The sequence below is a fragment of the Auxenochlorella protothecoides genome, assembly GCF_000733215.1.
Source record: "Auxenochlorella protothecoides strain 0710 unplaced genomic scaffold scaffold32, whole genome shotgun sequence".
Lineage (NCBI taxonomy): Eukaryota > Viridiplantae > Chlorophyta > Trebouxiophyceae > Chlorellales > Chlorellaceae > Auxenochlorella > Auxenochlorella protothecoides.
The window spans coordinates 33,962-47,369 of record NW_011934233.1 but is presented as its reverse complement, the minus strand read 5'-3'; the positions used below and the strand labels follow the sequence as shown (position 1 = coordinate 47,369).

General features: G+C 62.2%; 5 protein-coding genes across 5 annotated transcripts; 3 read left to right on the top strand and 2 right to left on the bottom strand.

Annotated features, from left to right (window-relative positions):
* Window positions 1-550: 550 nt before the first annotated feature.
* F751_3014 (NADH dehydrogenase [ubiquinone] 1 beta subcomplex subunit 10-A) lies at window positions 551-1,069 on the top strand (the record flags this gene model as incomplete). The annotated part of the gene is made up of 3 exons (XM_011399998.1): window positions 551-688; window positions 810-878; window positions 971-1,069. 3 exons carry the CDS (start codon window positions 551-553, stop codon window positions 1,067-1,069), a joined length of 306 nt encoding a protein of 101 aa, XP_011398300.1.
* Window positions 1,070-1,601: 532 nt separating this feature from the next.
* Window positions 1,602-4,680, bottom strand: F751_3013 (hypothetical protein; the record flags this gene model as incomplete). Its single annotated transcript, XM_011399997.1, has 7 exons — window positions 1,602-1,632; window positions 1,739-1,806; window positions 2,026-2,158; window positions 2,269-2,974; window positions 3,140-3,231; window positions 3,487-3,803; window positions 4,234-4,680. 7 exons carry the CDS (start codon window positions 4,678-4,680, stop codon window positions 1,602-1,604), a joined length of 1,794 nt encoding a protein of 597 aa, XP_011398299.1.
* A 2,330-nt stretch (window positions 4,681-7,010) lies between these two features.
* Window positions 7,011-8,595, top strand: F751_3011 (hypothetical protein; the record flags this gene model as incomplete). The annotated part of the gene is made up of 5 exons (XM_011399995.1): window positions 7,011-7,167; window positions 7,221-7,344; window positions 7,516-7,715; window positions 7,907-8,194; window positions 8,372-8,595. The coding sequence occupies 5 exons, from the start codon at window positions 7,011-7,013 to the stop codon at window positions 8,593-8,595; spliced, it is 993 nt and encodes a 330-aa protein (XP_011398297.1).
* On the bottom strand, window positions 7,308-7,487 carry F751_3012 (hypothetical protein; the record flags this gene model as incomplete). The annotated part of the gene is made up of 1 exon (XM_011399996.1): window positions 7,308-7,487. The coding sequence occupies one exon, from the start codon at window positions 7,485-7,487 to the stop codon at window positions 7,308-7,310; it is 180 nt and encodes a 59-aa protein (XP_011398298.1).
* A 313-nt stretch (window positions 8,596-8,908) lies between the features above and the next one.
* F751_3010 (Inositol oxygenase 1) lies at window positions 8,909-13,087 on the top strand (the record flags this gene model as incomplete). Its single annotated transcript, XM_011399994.1, has 8 exons — window positions 8,909-9,147; window positions 9,266-9,350; window positions 9,586-10,034; window positions 10,223-10,284; window positions 11,004-12,060; window positions 12,286-12,546; window positions 12,829-12,896; window positions 13,029-13,087. The coding sequence occupies 8 exons, from the start codon at window positions 8,909-8,911 to the stop codon at window positions 13,085-13,087; spliced, it is 2,280 nt and encodes a 759-aa protein (XP_011398296.1).
* Window positions 13,088-13,408: the final 321 nt, after the last annotated feature.

The following is a 13,408-nucleotide window of genomic DNA, read 5'->3' as shown; positions in this document are numbered from 1 at the left end:
TTGAACTTATCATCGCAGGGAGGTTCGGTGAGGAGGTCCTGACGGGGCATTGCATGAGATTGGAGAAGTTACCAGCAGCAATGCCACAGCTCTGAGGAAAACAGCTCGTAATTTAATGCGTCCGGAGTACATCACTGCCCCATCTCACCTTGATGTTGTGTGTAGATGCTACCCTCCTCCAGTTCCGTTCCAGCCTGCTCCACTGCTGTGGAGTCCAGGTGATTTCACCGGCATCCATGCCCGGTCATAGCCACCTTGGGATCAGTTCATACGATTTTAGTCAGTTTGAGCACCAAGTAAACCTGACTGTAGGTCGGGAGCTTGCGCTTGGACGCAGATCAGTGTCGCTGCTGAAAGAGTTTCGCCGAGCTTTCCTTGCGCAAGGGGTGCGGCACATGCCACGAAAATGAATCATACGTGGAGGAGCACTTCGTCGTAGCTTTGAACATCCCTCCCGGCCTCCTAGTCCCTTTAGACCCTGCAACGGTCCTGGGCATTCAGGGCCAGGCAGCTCACCTTATCTACAGAGGCGGAGTGCACCCCGTTCGCGATGCCGTGGACTGGGGTGAACCCGGTGCAGGACCCTCCCGAGTATGACCCAGAGAACAAGTATGCAGACCCTGTGCTGTATTACAGGCACCGCGAGGCCGCTGTGACGGAGGCCTACATCAAGGTCTCGGAGGCCAAGGTGAGGGATGGGGTCCATACCCCTTGCCGGGGCTTGTATTGATGCTTCCCTGGGTGCAAGAGACGCTAGAACTTCTCAGTATATTTAAATATCGAATGTTGGATCCCCTGCCATGCCCCAGGTCCTGCGTCGCAAGCTCAAGGAGTGCTACCGGACAGAGGGCATCGACCACCTCACCCAGTGCAAGGAGGTGAGGAACGTGGTCGCGCTCCAGCACCGAGGGAGACAGGTATACCGGGGCCTGTATAACCGACGCACTCATCCCTTGCACAATCGTACCAGGTCGCACAAAAGTACCTGGAGGCCATCAAGGGCGTGGGCATCTACAAGGCCAACTCTGGCCCGCATGACAAGGCCACCTGGGCCAAGGACAAGCAATGATGGCTGGGACTGCACCCATCTCCTAGAAAAACAATGAGCAGAACGTGCAGCGGCATTAGCTGATGTCCCGTGAGAAGCCTCCTCGGGATCATGGTTGCCTCGGCATTTCACCGGCTGGTTGCCTCGAGAGTGCACTCATGCAACTGGCATGCCTTCCCCGTGGGAGCTGTTCCCTTTTGCTGTACCCAATCCCATTTGCCTGTAGAATGCAGGACTTGATGTGGCAACGGGGGGATTGTACATCAAGGACAGGATAGTCCGGGCGTAGGTTGTTGTGGAGTTGGAATGTCAGTGGTCGGTCACGCAGGGGAGTGCTGGTATCGAGCGTCAAGAAGGGGCAGTCCTCCCTGTTACTGAAAAGAGAGTGCACAGGAGAGTGTCACGGTCTGGAAGCCAAAGAGTTGCAAACGCCGAGGTACTGTCCCGCCTCTGCTGGTGCCATGCGAGGTTGGAGCCTCATCCGTAAATTAGCCTCCTCCAGTGCAGCAGCGTCGCAGCGAGCAGACTCCGGCGCCTGCATCCAGCCGGACCATCAAAGGGTGAAGATGAGGTGCTTGGTGGCGCTGCAGGCAGAATTGCATGCCAACGCCAAAGTTTGCCTCACTCAGACCATCTGCCCTGCCCTCCCTCGGCCACTCCCTTTCCCTGGCCCCTCCTCGGCCCTCCCACCTGAAGGCATCTGCCGCATAGCGTGCGGCCACCTCCATGCGCCGCGCCCGCGCCCTCGCCAGCCCCGCCTGCCATGCCAGGAAGCAGGAAGCCAGGGTGTTGTAATCCAGCGCGATTCTCTCGGCGCCCTCAGGACGGCTCCTGGCCGCCAGCGCGGCGCCGAAAACACGACGCAGGAGCCCGGCGCGGGCCGCCGCGGCGCGCCAGCGCGCCATGCAGGCGCGCAGGAGCCTGCCACGAGTCCTACACTCCAGCTCGTCGCGCAGCGTGGCCAGGGTCAAACGCACGGACGCCTCGGTGCGCCAGGCCCGGAAGGCTCGCCTCATACGCCTCGTCAGCGTGGAGCGCTCCAGCGCCCGCGCGCGTAGCGCTAGCTCAGCCTGCGCCCTCCAGCGCCGCAGGAGGTGGGCCTTGCGCCATCTGAGAGTTGACGAGGGCGTGGTGAGGAGCAGCTGGTGCGGCAAGATCGGCCTGGGTTTTATGAAGGAGCCCAGCCCAGCACCCCCCCCCCGGTTCAATCACAAGAACACCTGACGCTGGCGGCCTCGACAGCAGCCGCCGTGTTGCGCAGGGACGGCGCCCTGCCCGCCTCCGCTCGCCAACCCAAAAGGACGGTGCGCAGGGTCCGCGCCGCGCGCCGCTGCCGCCCGCTCGCGGCCAGGGATGCGCAGCGAGCGTGCTCCTCGCGCCAGAGGCGCAGCGCGCGCCGCGAGAGGGTCGTGCGGGCGTGGTGCCGTGCCGCGTCGTTCAGCCGCCTCGCCTCGTCGGCGTGGCACCGCAGCGCACGCAGTACCTCGGCCAGCAGCCGTCGCTGCCGGTACCGCACCGCGCACCCTGCGAGCGACGGCAGGGCCGAGGAGCCTACATCCTCGGCGGGCTGCGCGGCGCCGGCGCCGAGCAGAGGCCCATGTGGTGAGGCGTACATGCCAGAGCCCGATGTGGAAGCCTTGAGGAGCCCGTACTCCGACGACTGGCACGTCACCCGATCCTCATAAGCATCACGCAGGTTCTCATCGGGGAGGGCACTCCCCGGCGACGACGCACCTCCTGCCCACTCCTCGCCGCCAGCATAATAGCGCAGGCGGGTCGCCAGGTCGGAGGCCCACAGCGCGGCCTCTGCGGCCCGGGCCTCCCGCACCAGGCGCGCCAGCGGCCGCAGCACGCCGTGCCTGGAGCCAGCCCTGGAATCTTCGCGCTGCTCCGGCTCAGCGGCGCCGGGGCCCACTGCTGCAACGCCTGCTGCAGCTTTCACCCCGCGTCCGCTTTCCCCACATAAGAGGGCCTTCCGCGCGGCGGCGCGCCGGGACGCGACCTGGCGCCAGGCCTCGAGCGCTGCGACCGCACCGCGCCGCCTGTGCCAAGTCGCTGCCAGCAGCGCCTGGAGTCGCAGAACCCGCCGACTCAGCGCAAAGGCGCGCCAGTGCGCCCAGGCGGATCGCAGGCGGTGCGACCCCACCGATGCCGAGATCTGGACTGAGCATGATGCCCAGCGCCTGCGCAGGGGAGCAGGAATGGCTTGCAGTCAGCCTCGTGGTCTGAAGGGAAGCACTGGTCACGCAGGAAGGGCACCGCTCAGCATTCACCAACAACACCCAGGGCGACCAGGCTTGTGGGCGCAAGGCAACAGGGCATCTGTGCTTGCGCCCCTGCGCGCATGGATCAGCTCAGCACATTCCGTCCCTGCAGCCACTGCAGCTCATAGATGTTCTAGGCCGCATTTCTGTCATGGGCCCCCTCTGAGAACCCACCTGGACAGGTGCGCAGCCTCCGCCCATGCTCGCAGGGAGGCACGACGCGCCGCCTCCTTCCTCTGCGCCTCCACACGCGCCGCCACCGCCAGCGCCTCGGCCGAGGGCAGCGCCATCTCGCGCCAGCCGAGCAGCGCTGTGCGCACGCGCCCGGCGTCAGCGCCGTGCGCACAGCGCGCCGCGACCGCGGCCTGGAGCCGGAACCGGCGCAGCGCCTGCCGCCAGGCCTGCAGCGCCAGCTGGAGCCTCAGGCGGGCGAGGAGGGGACGCAGGGTCTCTGCCTGGGCCCGAGAGAGGTCGGGGGGAGGCCTGACAGCCTGCGGAGTGGCGGGGGGAGCGGGTGGGTGGGTGGGTGATTCTCGATGAGCTGCCTGAGTGAAGAGACTGCGCGGGCAGCATGCAGCAACTCCCCACGCGTCCCTTACCTTGGGCAGGGGCATACACTTGTCGTGCGTGGAGGCCACCAGGGCCCGCACCGCCAGGGAGGCTCGGTGCTTGCTGGCGTCGATGGGCGCTGGCCCGGTGAGCCAGGCGCGGGGCGGGGGCCGGGGGTTGCGCAGCGCATGCGGCTCGTCCCGCGCGTTTGCCTGCGCAGGGATTTGTTTGGAAGGGCGGGGGGAGGAGGGTGACTCACCCGCAAGATGGCTATCCTGCTGGCCTCGAGACTCATTTGCATGCTGCGACCCTGTGCCTCCCTGACCCAGATTATCTCAGGAAACTACAAAGCACAACCTTCCTTTGGCGCACCTCGTGGAATGCCAGGTGCAGGCGTGCGCGGGCCAGTTTGCGTGCCTGGCCGGCGTGTGCGCTGACGGCGCTCTCGGCATCGTGTGCCAGGTAGCAGGCCCCCGCTCGCAGGAGCGCGGACCGGGATGTCCGTGCGTCTGCCGGGCCGCTCTTTTGGAGGATGCCTATGACGGCGAGGATGTCCGTGGAGGCTGGATGCGCGAGCTCGGCGGAGAGGACCTGCAGGTCGTTGGGAAGTACGAATGCAGCAGGCCCGGAACCTGCAGTAGGAGACTCATCCCGGTCGCCAGAATTGGGCGAGGCCCTCTCGCGACCGAGCGATATAGATTTGAGGCGATGTAGCTTTTCCGATGCCGGGGGTGGGATAACATTTATCGAGCGGCTCTCGGTGAGGGGACCGCCGAGACTTCTTCCGAGAAAGCCACCTTCCACCTGAACGTCCTGCATCGCGCAATAATCATTGCCCCACCGATGCACTCGAGATTTGGTGATCGAGCGCGCAGCAGCGGGGCATCCACCATTGGGCGATCGTGGGGTTGCGAATAGTGGTTCGAACAGATCCACCAGGAAAGCACGGAGTTGCTTTGCCACCCCGTGGGCTTTGCCTGCTGCTGCTTACCGCGTCCCCATTTGTGATCTATGTACATCGAGAATGATCGCATCCGAGTACAAGGGTAGTATATACTTTGCCTATAGGGAGGGAGCACCATACCCAGGGAGTGGTATGGTTGAGGCTTATGGCCTCTCCAGTGAGGACCAGTTTCAGTACGAGCGATCTGAGACATCCGACCTATAGAAACAGGGTTAAATGCAAACATCGGCTTGCTTCGTTTCGTTGGTGAAATCAACGGTAACGCAGGCCTGAATGGTGGGGGGAACTCAGGCGAGAAAATCACTCCGAAGCTTACCGCAGGGGAGACTCATCAACGCCTCCCTCGGTCCACTTCCATCCTACACACGCAGCAAAATCATAATCGTCATTGAGTTCTAATTCAAATCGATTGCACGTGACTGCACAGGTACAAGCAAAGGAGCTGCTTTCAGAGAGCACAATGGAATCCTGATCCGTGTCCACCCACCCCCTTTCCTCACCAAAGAAATCAAAGTCCTTGGGGGTCGCCCAATCCACACTCCACTTCTTTCCATGCATGGAGATGCCATGCAGCTTGTCATACGCCCTTTCTGCTGCCGAGGACCTGTGTGGAGGGTCCAGGGACGGGGTTGAAACACTTGCGCCAAGCAGCCCTTACTCACTGGATTCCTCCCCAAAAAGCTGACCATGGCCGCTGGGGCTGGAAGACGTGCTGCACCTCTGTCCTTGGAACGGTGCAGAGCCTACTCGTGCGTTGCCCGTCTGAGGAGGGATGGGTGCTGTACATGTCGCACGGCCAGAGAGAAAAGGCATGGACCATGTGGCATGCAGGTGACAACCCCACCTGTGCCCACCTGTCGAACTCCACGAGGGCACACCGACTCCTAACATCCCGCTCGACCGCCCTAACGTCTCCAAAGTATCGGCATTCCTGGAGTACATGGAGCGTGCAGAATGTACTCGTTGTCGGACCTGCGCTGGAAGACATCGAGCATGCATGTCCTGAAGCCACTCGGAAGTCGCACCTCCTTGATGTCCCGGGAGCGAGTGTAGCTATCCAGGTTTTCAACAATCAGCGTGTACCTGTCGTGACATTAAGTGATGACTTTTCGGCGCTAAGTAAAAGTAGACGTTGCTCAGCGCAAGGAGGGTGGACAACCCTCAACACCACCATACCTGCTCTTCGCCGGCATCGTGAAAGTATGGATTTTAAACAAAGCCCCAAGTCCGAAGTAAAATCTTTGCAGCGATAGGGATGCCCTAATCCGATCTAATTGGTTTCAACAAGGGAGCAACCTCGCGGGTGAGTTCTACAAACTTCGATATGCGCGGGAAGATGATTCAACATCGGCATTCGGCGTTCAGGCGTTCAGGGTACTATGATACTACCCCCCGGTATCAAGTCTAAAGCAGCAGGAGGTGAAGCTCTATCCGCGGCGCTCAATATTCCTCGGAATCCCAGCGTCTTGAGGGGTCCACGACGAGTTGCCATCGAGCTGGCTAATCCTAGCTGGATTCCCATCGGCGTATCAGCTGGTTGTATATCGATGTACAGTGTTTATCCAATCTGCTGTGTGTAAGTTGTCATTCTACAAGCCATAATGTACCTCTAGAGGCAGGTGTTGGAGTGTGCAAGGAAGAGAAGCTTCTGGCACTATTTTGTGCCATCACATAGTATGCTTGGTCAGTGCTGATCGACACAGGATGAAGGCTGCAAAGAGTTTGCTTTTGGTGATCAAGACCTTCATGGCAGGGGCGTTGGAGGTTATCACGCACATGCACACATCCTCGCAAGCTCCAGCTGCCTCTGCTCCATTCCCACTTGATTCTGACTTCTGAAGTGATGCCGAACATACGTAGGCCAGGCCCACGTCCGTCCCCTGGTGGAAGTCTGGACCTCTTAGAGCAGGATGTGTCACCCAGTGCATGATTCCCAGGGGGGTTGTTTCTGGGCCTGAGCGTCAGGTGGACTCCCAAACCCCGATGGGCAACAAGATAGTCCATCGCGCTGTCGACGGATGCATTATATCCGTAATGGTAGCCCCTCACCAAAATTGCTCCATGTAGCTAAGAACAAAAACCTCTTTCCCCTCTGTGTGTTATCCCGCATGGTATGCATTTCTCTGCCTTCCGAGACGAAAGCGCTCGCCGGACCCTATGCCGCAGCTGAGAATGAGGGCACGCCATGCTTGAACTTGGCAGAGATACTCCCAACATCTTTGGAGCCAAGTTCAGAGCGCGGTGCCTCTGTCGCGTGTGGGAGCTCCAGCCTGCTGAGCATTTGTACAGGTACGGCCTGGACCACCAGAGGGAAGGCATGAACCAGCTGGGCTGCCCAAAACGTGTCCAGGACCTCGTGAACACACCCAGCCGACGCAATTGCCTGTTTTCACAGGCTTCCTCACAACCCATCTCAAGGAGGTGCTGGGGCTGGGTGCAGAGGTGCTGCCCCTTCTTCCCCCCCCAACCAAGGCCGCGCTCATCATCGCAGCTCGCCAGGCTGGGCTGCTGAGCGAAAGGTGGGCGCGTCGGGGATGCAGCATATACATCCCTGCCTATCGTATCTTGTACACCAAGCCCCATTGTCCTGGACCAGTGAATGCGTGGGCCCCTCTCCTTGCTCGGCGACGCACATCAGGCCGCATCGCAGCTCGAACCGCATCAACTCCCACCGCCTCGCATCGCCGCAGCGTCCTGGCACAGCTCGTCGACGAGGGCCATGTGCGCCTGACGCTGCGCGGCTGCTCCTCGCTGGACCCGGCCTCCCTCTGTGCTGCCCTGCAGAAGGCAGCGCGCCTGCAGGCCCTCGACCTGGGCGGCTGCCACCTGGCTGCCAGCGTGCTCAAGACACTGGGGGCCTCCTGCCCTTTGCTGGAGGAGCTGCGCCTGGGTGAGGCAGGCTGTGGCTGTGAGGACTTGCGACAGTGCGGTGTGAGGGCTGTGGGGTGTTGGGTTGCGGCCTGGTGGCCTTCGAGTACGTGCAAAGTTGCCTGCTTTTACCCCTGCAACCAAGCATCCACCCGCTGCTGTACCTGAAGAGCCAACGCCATGCTGCCACCGCCGACCCCACGGCCTCCCCAGGGAGCGGCGAGGTGTCGGAGGCGGGGCTGCGCGCCCTGAAGGCTGTGATGCCGGTGCTGGAGGCGGGGTCAGAGCCCGCCAGCGACAGCTGGGAGGGTCTGGAAGGAGCGGCCACGATGCGGCCGGGCCGCCTGATGAGCCTGCGAGCCCTGCACTGGGCCGCCATGCCGGCCGCTATCCTGGTGTGGATGCAGCGCACCTGCCCCAAGGTGTCCCTGGTGCGGGATGCCGCCTTGGAGGAGAGGCCTGAGCCCAGTCTCAGTGTCTGGGAGCTGGAGGATACACGATGTAAGGGGCGGAGCAGGGGAGGGGGGAGGGGGTGAAGGCCTGATACTGGCCCGAATGCGAGTCTTGAGACCTTGCCGGGCACATGGGGGATGTTCCCTTGGCTGGGCCGGCGCCCTGCGTCTTTCCAGCCACATGCCCACGTCAGCCAGCGCCTCTCCCTCCCTTCACTTCGTCCAGGGCTGCCCCCCAACTGCGTCCAATCCATGGAGCGAGCCCGGTCCGCTCCCCCACCAGAAGAAGTGGTGGTACACATTGCGGAGAAATTCAGGCTGGCCTGGGAGTCCCGAGAGACGCGCTTGCGAGAAATAGCCGAAAAGCAGTCCAAGAATGAGGCCAGGCGCAAGATGCGCATGATTTCAGCAGCAGAAAGAGCCATCTACACCTGGGAGGACTCGTTGTGAAAATGCCAGGTGGCAAGGGTGGAGTTCAGAGAGCAAGCACTGTTGAACATGAAGCCTAGCACCTCGTCCTGTCTGGTCTTGTTTAGAAAATTGGAGTTATTACCACACAACAACTGTTGCTGTTTAGTAGTCGGAATTGGTGTGGTGGTTCTGCCTCACGAATGGCCATCCTTTCCAACCAAGCGATCCTCCGAGACCTCAGGTGGAGAGCCTTCCCAGATACTTGGCGTCGACCCTGCCCACCTGCGGCACAGGCTATTCGATTCTGCAGCGCAAGTATTCCTCCCTTGGTACATGGGTTCGTGTGCTGGCGATGCTGGGCGAGGAAGTTTTTGATTTGGAGGCAGAGGGGTGCCCGGTCTTGGAACCCTCCCCTCTGCTGGGCAGCGAGCCGTCCCCACCTTCCTCCCCTGGCCAGCAAGTCATCAAGGAGGTCGATGGCGTCGAGCTGTCGCGCAAGGCTATCGTGGTGCAGGAGGAGGAGGAGGGCGTGTGTCCCATTTGCCTTGACGAGTTCACGGAGGCCGATCCCGGCATCCCCACTACCTGCGGGTGAGTCCAAGCAGGGCTCTCCTAAACGTGTACCTTATGCGTGTCGAACTGTGTCAAGCCTGTCCCCGAGCGTGTCCCTGTGTCGCAAGCCTCCCTCACCTCCTCGCCAACTCTTCAGACACTGCTACCACCTCCAGTGCGTCATGCAATGGGCCCAACGCAGCAGGGAATGCCCCATGTGCTTCAAGCTGCTGACACTCGAGGTGGGGTACCGCTTGCCTCACGATTGAGGTGTTCTCCCTCTGCCCAGAGCTCTGGCCAGGGCAAGGGTTGTGTCCTCTTTCCACGCACCGGCCCGTGTTCCAGCCTCTCCGTGGTCATGCAGCGCTGCGCCGCTTGGGCCCCCTGTTGTCACCCACAAGTTTCCCCTGCCAAACATCTGCACTGGCACGCCACCTGCTCCAGCAAATATCCGCCCCCCTCCCCTTTCCCCACCAGGATGAAGCTTTGAACGAGCTCCTCCCCTTTGGCGAGTATGTGCCCACTGACGCTCCTCTGGGAGAGGTGGGCGAGGAGGGGTGGGAGCTGGAGCGGCTACTCCTCCGACTGGCGGCGGTGGGGCACCGGCAGGAACGGCGGGCGGCGAGACGAGCCGCCCGCCGTTCGACGGTGCCCACCGCCCCGCAGCCCATCGCCGAGCGGGGTCCCTCCCACCGCCTGCAACGGGCCGAGGCGGCCGCCGAGGCGGGGAGGTTGTCCCCCGACTGCCCCTCAACGCCTGCGAGGGCGGGGCCCGCGTTTCCCGCCAGCTGGCCGCCGGCAGGGGAGGGGGCCCAGGCCGCTGCCAGCTCCAGTCGCTTGAGGAACGGGGAGAATGACGCGGACCAGACGCCGTCCTTGGCGCCCTCATCCTCATTCAAATCGCGCCTTGCCAAGTTGAAGTTCAGGTGTGGCCCTTTTGGTCTTTTGCGTGTGCAAGCAGGACGTGAGGGAGCCCCCCGGGTGGACTATGTAGACTCGAAGTGCAATGTCTGCCTGTCCTGGCAGTCACGGCCAGCTGATGAGTATAGCTACTGTGCAGCCGATGCCTCTGGCTGGTATATTGTGTATCTCAAGCTTCACTATTCACCCGCAGGGAGTCGTTCAACAAGGCTACTAAGGAGCTGAAGTCGGCGCTGTTCAGCCCCTCCCGATCCAGTACGGGAGAGGGATTGAATCACCCACGACTATGAAGCCCTTGCTTCCGGGGCCCGCTGTTGGGAATCTCGTGAAAGGAGCCACGGTACAATCCGAGTATAAGATCTCCCCCGGATTTTGCTTAGCGTACGCAATCTTTTCTTCTGATGGCATCGCGCTGTTAACGATATTGTGATAAGGGGTGTCAGAGCCAGCAAGCAATTTCTCGTCAGGGATGGTCCCTCATCGACGAATCATGTCGCGCTCCGCGAAGAGTGCCCATGAGAAAATCCCATCCGAAATAAAAACACAGAATCTCGCAAGTTTGTGGCCGAGACACGTTCATGCTTTCCTGGGTCGAATAGGGGCAGGCTGTCTGTCATCCTCCTGCGAACGACACCGATTATATCGCCATGGAACGACCATGGACGCCAAAAAGCTCCACTCATGCTCCAGATTATCGCTCAAGTACCACGTTGACTCCTCCAAGCGGCCACGCAGGCCGTCATCCTGTCCGTTAGCACGTCGCTCGCTTCCCCCCCTCCTCCCGGGGCCCCGCTGTCCATGTCCTCCGTGTCGCAGGCTCTCACCCGGGATTCTCGGGATGGTTGCAACCCTTCTCTTTTAGAATCGGGGCCCCCGCCGTTTCGCGGCGGGGTCCCCAACCTCGCCATGTTCAAAGGGAGTTCCTACACGGGGCTCCCAGCAAACCTCATCTCCAGCGCCATGGCTCTGCGCAGTCAGCCCTCCGGTGAGGCGTGAGGGGCTAGAAAGTGCTACTCTATCTTTCGGTGCGCATGCCGTGCTCATGCACCCCCCCGGCCTCCCGTTCGGAGTGAGCAAGCAACCTTCCCGCAACTCCCCCTCCTGCCTAGGTCATGAAGGACGCGCTGGCGATTCTGAACAGACCGCGGCGTGTCGTCTCCTGGCCAGCATGCAGCATCAGCTTTCCAGGTACTGGATCGAAAGTGTGGGACAATCCTGGCAGGGATTGATGGGCCAGGTTGTCGGCAAGATGGCCAGGTCCTATCACCTGGCTTCCAAGGCGTGTGCCTGGCGCCAAGCCTGCATTGTGGCATGGCCGTTTGCCATCTCTCATCCAGCCCGCTCATCACTCCCCCACTCCTGCAGGGTGGCGATCAGCGGCGGCATGTCGGGCCCGGGCCCCCACCCCTTCAAGCAGCCTCTTAGCCCAGGGTCGGGGTCCTGCTCCCCTTCCGACAGCTCCCTGTGCAGCTCCCGGGCCGGAGGCCGGTCCAGCTTCGAGGAGACGCCCCCCCCCTCAACCCTGCCCAGCATCAACACCCGCGCCTTCTGCGACGCCTTCTCCTCCTCCACGGCCTCCTCCCCCCCCGCCGCCCTGCGCCCCGCCCCCACCCAACCCCTCATGGGTCAGAGCGGCAAGGGCCACGACCGCCTGGCCCTGGCCACTCCTCCCAGTGCGCTGGGCAGCGACGCCTGGCGCGGCGACCACCCCGCGCCCTTTGGCCGATGCAGCATGGACTGGCCGGCGGAGGAGGAGCGTTGCGTGGCTGCGAGTCGCGAGCTGGACGCGCGCATGAACTCCTCGCGGCAGACCATGGACTTCGTGCGCGCGCGGCGCGCGCGCTTTGCCAAGCTGGACCGCGGCGCGCTCACCGTCTGGCAGGTGCTGGACGCGCTGGAGGACCTGGCGCCGGGGTCGCGCGAGCGCGCCCTGTACACCGCCGACGCGGCGGCCAAGCTCTTCCCCGCCCTGCCCTGGATGCCCGTGGTGGGCCTGCTGGCGCGCGTGGGAGAGGTCCTGGGGCACGACAGGTGGGATGAAGAGGGAAGCGGGAAAAGTGGTTGGTGGTGGGGAGACAAGCATGCCTGTTGTGCTTCCAGAGTGGTGGCTGTGCGATTCTACCTTGAGCCTTTCAATGTGGCTGGCGCACAGTGTGTCCATCGATGCATCCTACTTTATGTACAGGGCTTCCAGAGGACCCTCCCTATCACTGGCCCCCCTGACCCCCTAGACCCAACTTCCCTCCCTCATTTCAGATGGGGCTCCGAGCCCAGCTGGCTGTTACATGCCGAATCCTTCCCCGTGGGGTGCAGAGTGCGCGCTGCGGTGGCGGCCAGCGCCTTTGCCTTCACCAACCCGGACAGGCGCAGGAAGGCGTACTCCACGCCCACCGGCATGTACAGCACTGGGTGCGGGCTGGAAAACGTCTACATGAGCTGGACGGGGGCGGAGTACCTGTACATGGTCCTCTCCCTCAATGGCTCCCGCCTGCCGCCCGAGGCACTCTTCCTCCTGAGGTGCGGGTGTGTGTTTGTGTTTGTACTGGCTTCAATAGAATGAAGTGGTACGCTCTTGGCGGGGGAGGGGAACTGACTTGGTAGGGATGACTACATCAGGAGAAGTGCATCCATCGAGGGTTATATCGTGGAAGGAGTTGTGATACTCTCTCGCTGATCTCAATGAAAGGGACCTCTGGATCGCATGCCAGCAAGAGCTGAGATGGCCAAGTCCCGCCCTGAATCGGCCATCGTCTCATGCCTGAGCCGTCAACCCCTCCCTAATCCTCTTGACATCCACAGGCACCAGTCCTTCAAGGCCCTGTTCAAGCCAGGCAAGCCCTACCACGAGCTCCTGTCGCCGTCGGATCGTGCCTGGCTGCCGCTGCTCCTCCAGTTCCAGGAGCTGCTGGCCGAGACCAGCGCGCCGCTGCCGGCCGCCTGCCCGGCCCAGCGGCCGCCGCTGGGCGGCAGGCGGCCCAGCCTGCACGTCGAGCTGGCAGAGCAGCACTACACCGCGGCCCTGAGGCGGTACTTCCAGTCCCCCGAGCTGCGGTGGTAGGCTGGGCGCTGCTGGGCTAGGTCGCTCAGAGGCTGCCCCCATGTTCTTTGGGTGGGAGGGAGCGCAGGATCGGCCCCCCCTCCCCCACCCCCCCATTTGAGAGAAAGTAAGCTTCTTGCGCAGAGAACTGCTAATGTCTTGGTAGCTAGGACGACGAGCACGATACACCCACCCATTCTTTGCCACAAGGCGGGGCAGGGCGGCAGGCATGCCGTCCGTGCGCCACCTGCCGGACCGAGTCGATCAATAACCATATCACCATTCATTTGCACCTTCACTTGAGCAGACTCCCGCACACTGACTTCCTGTGCTCAATGAGAG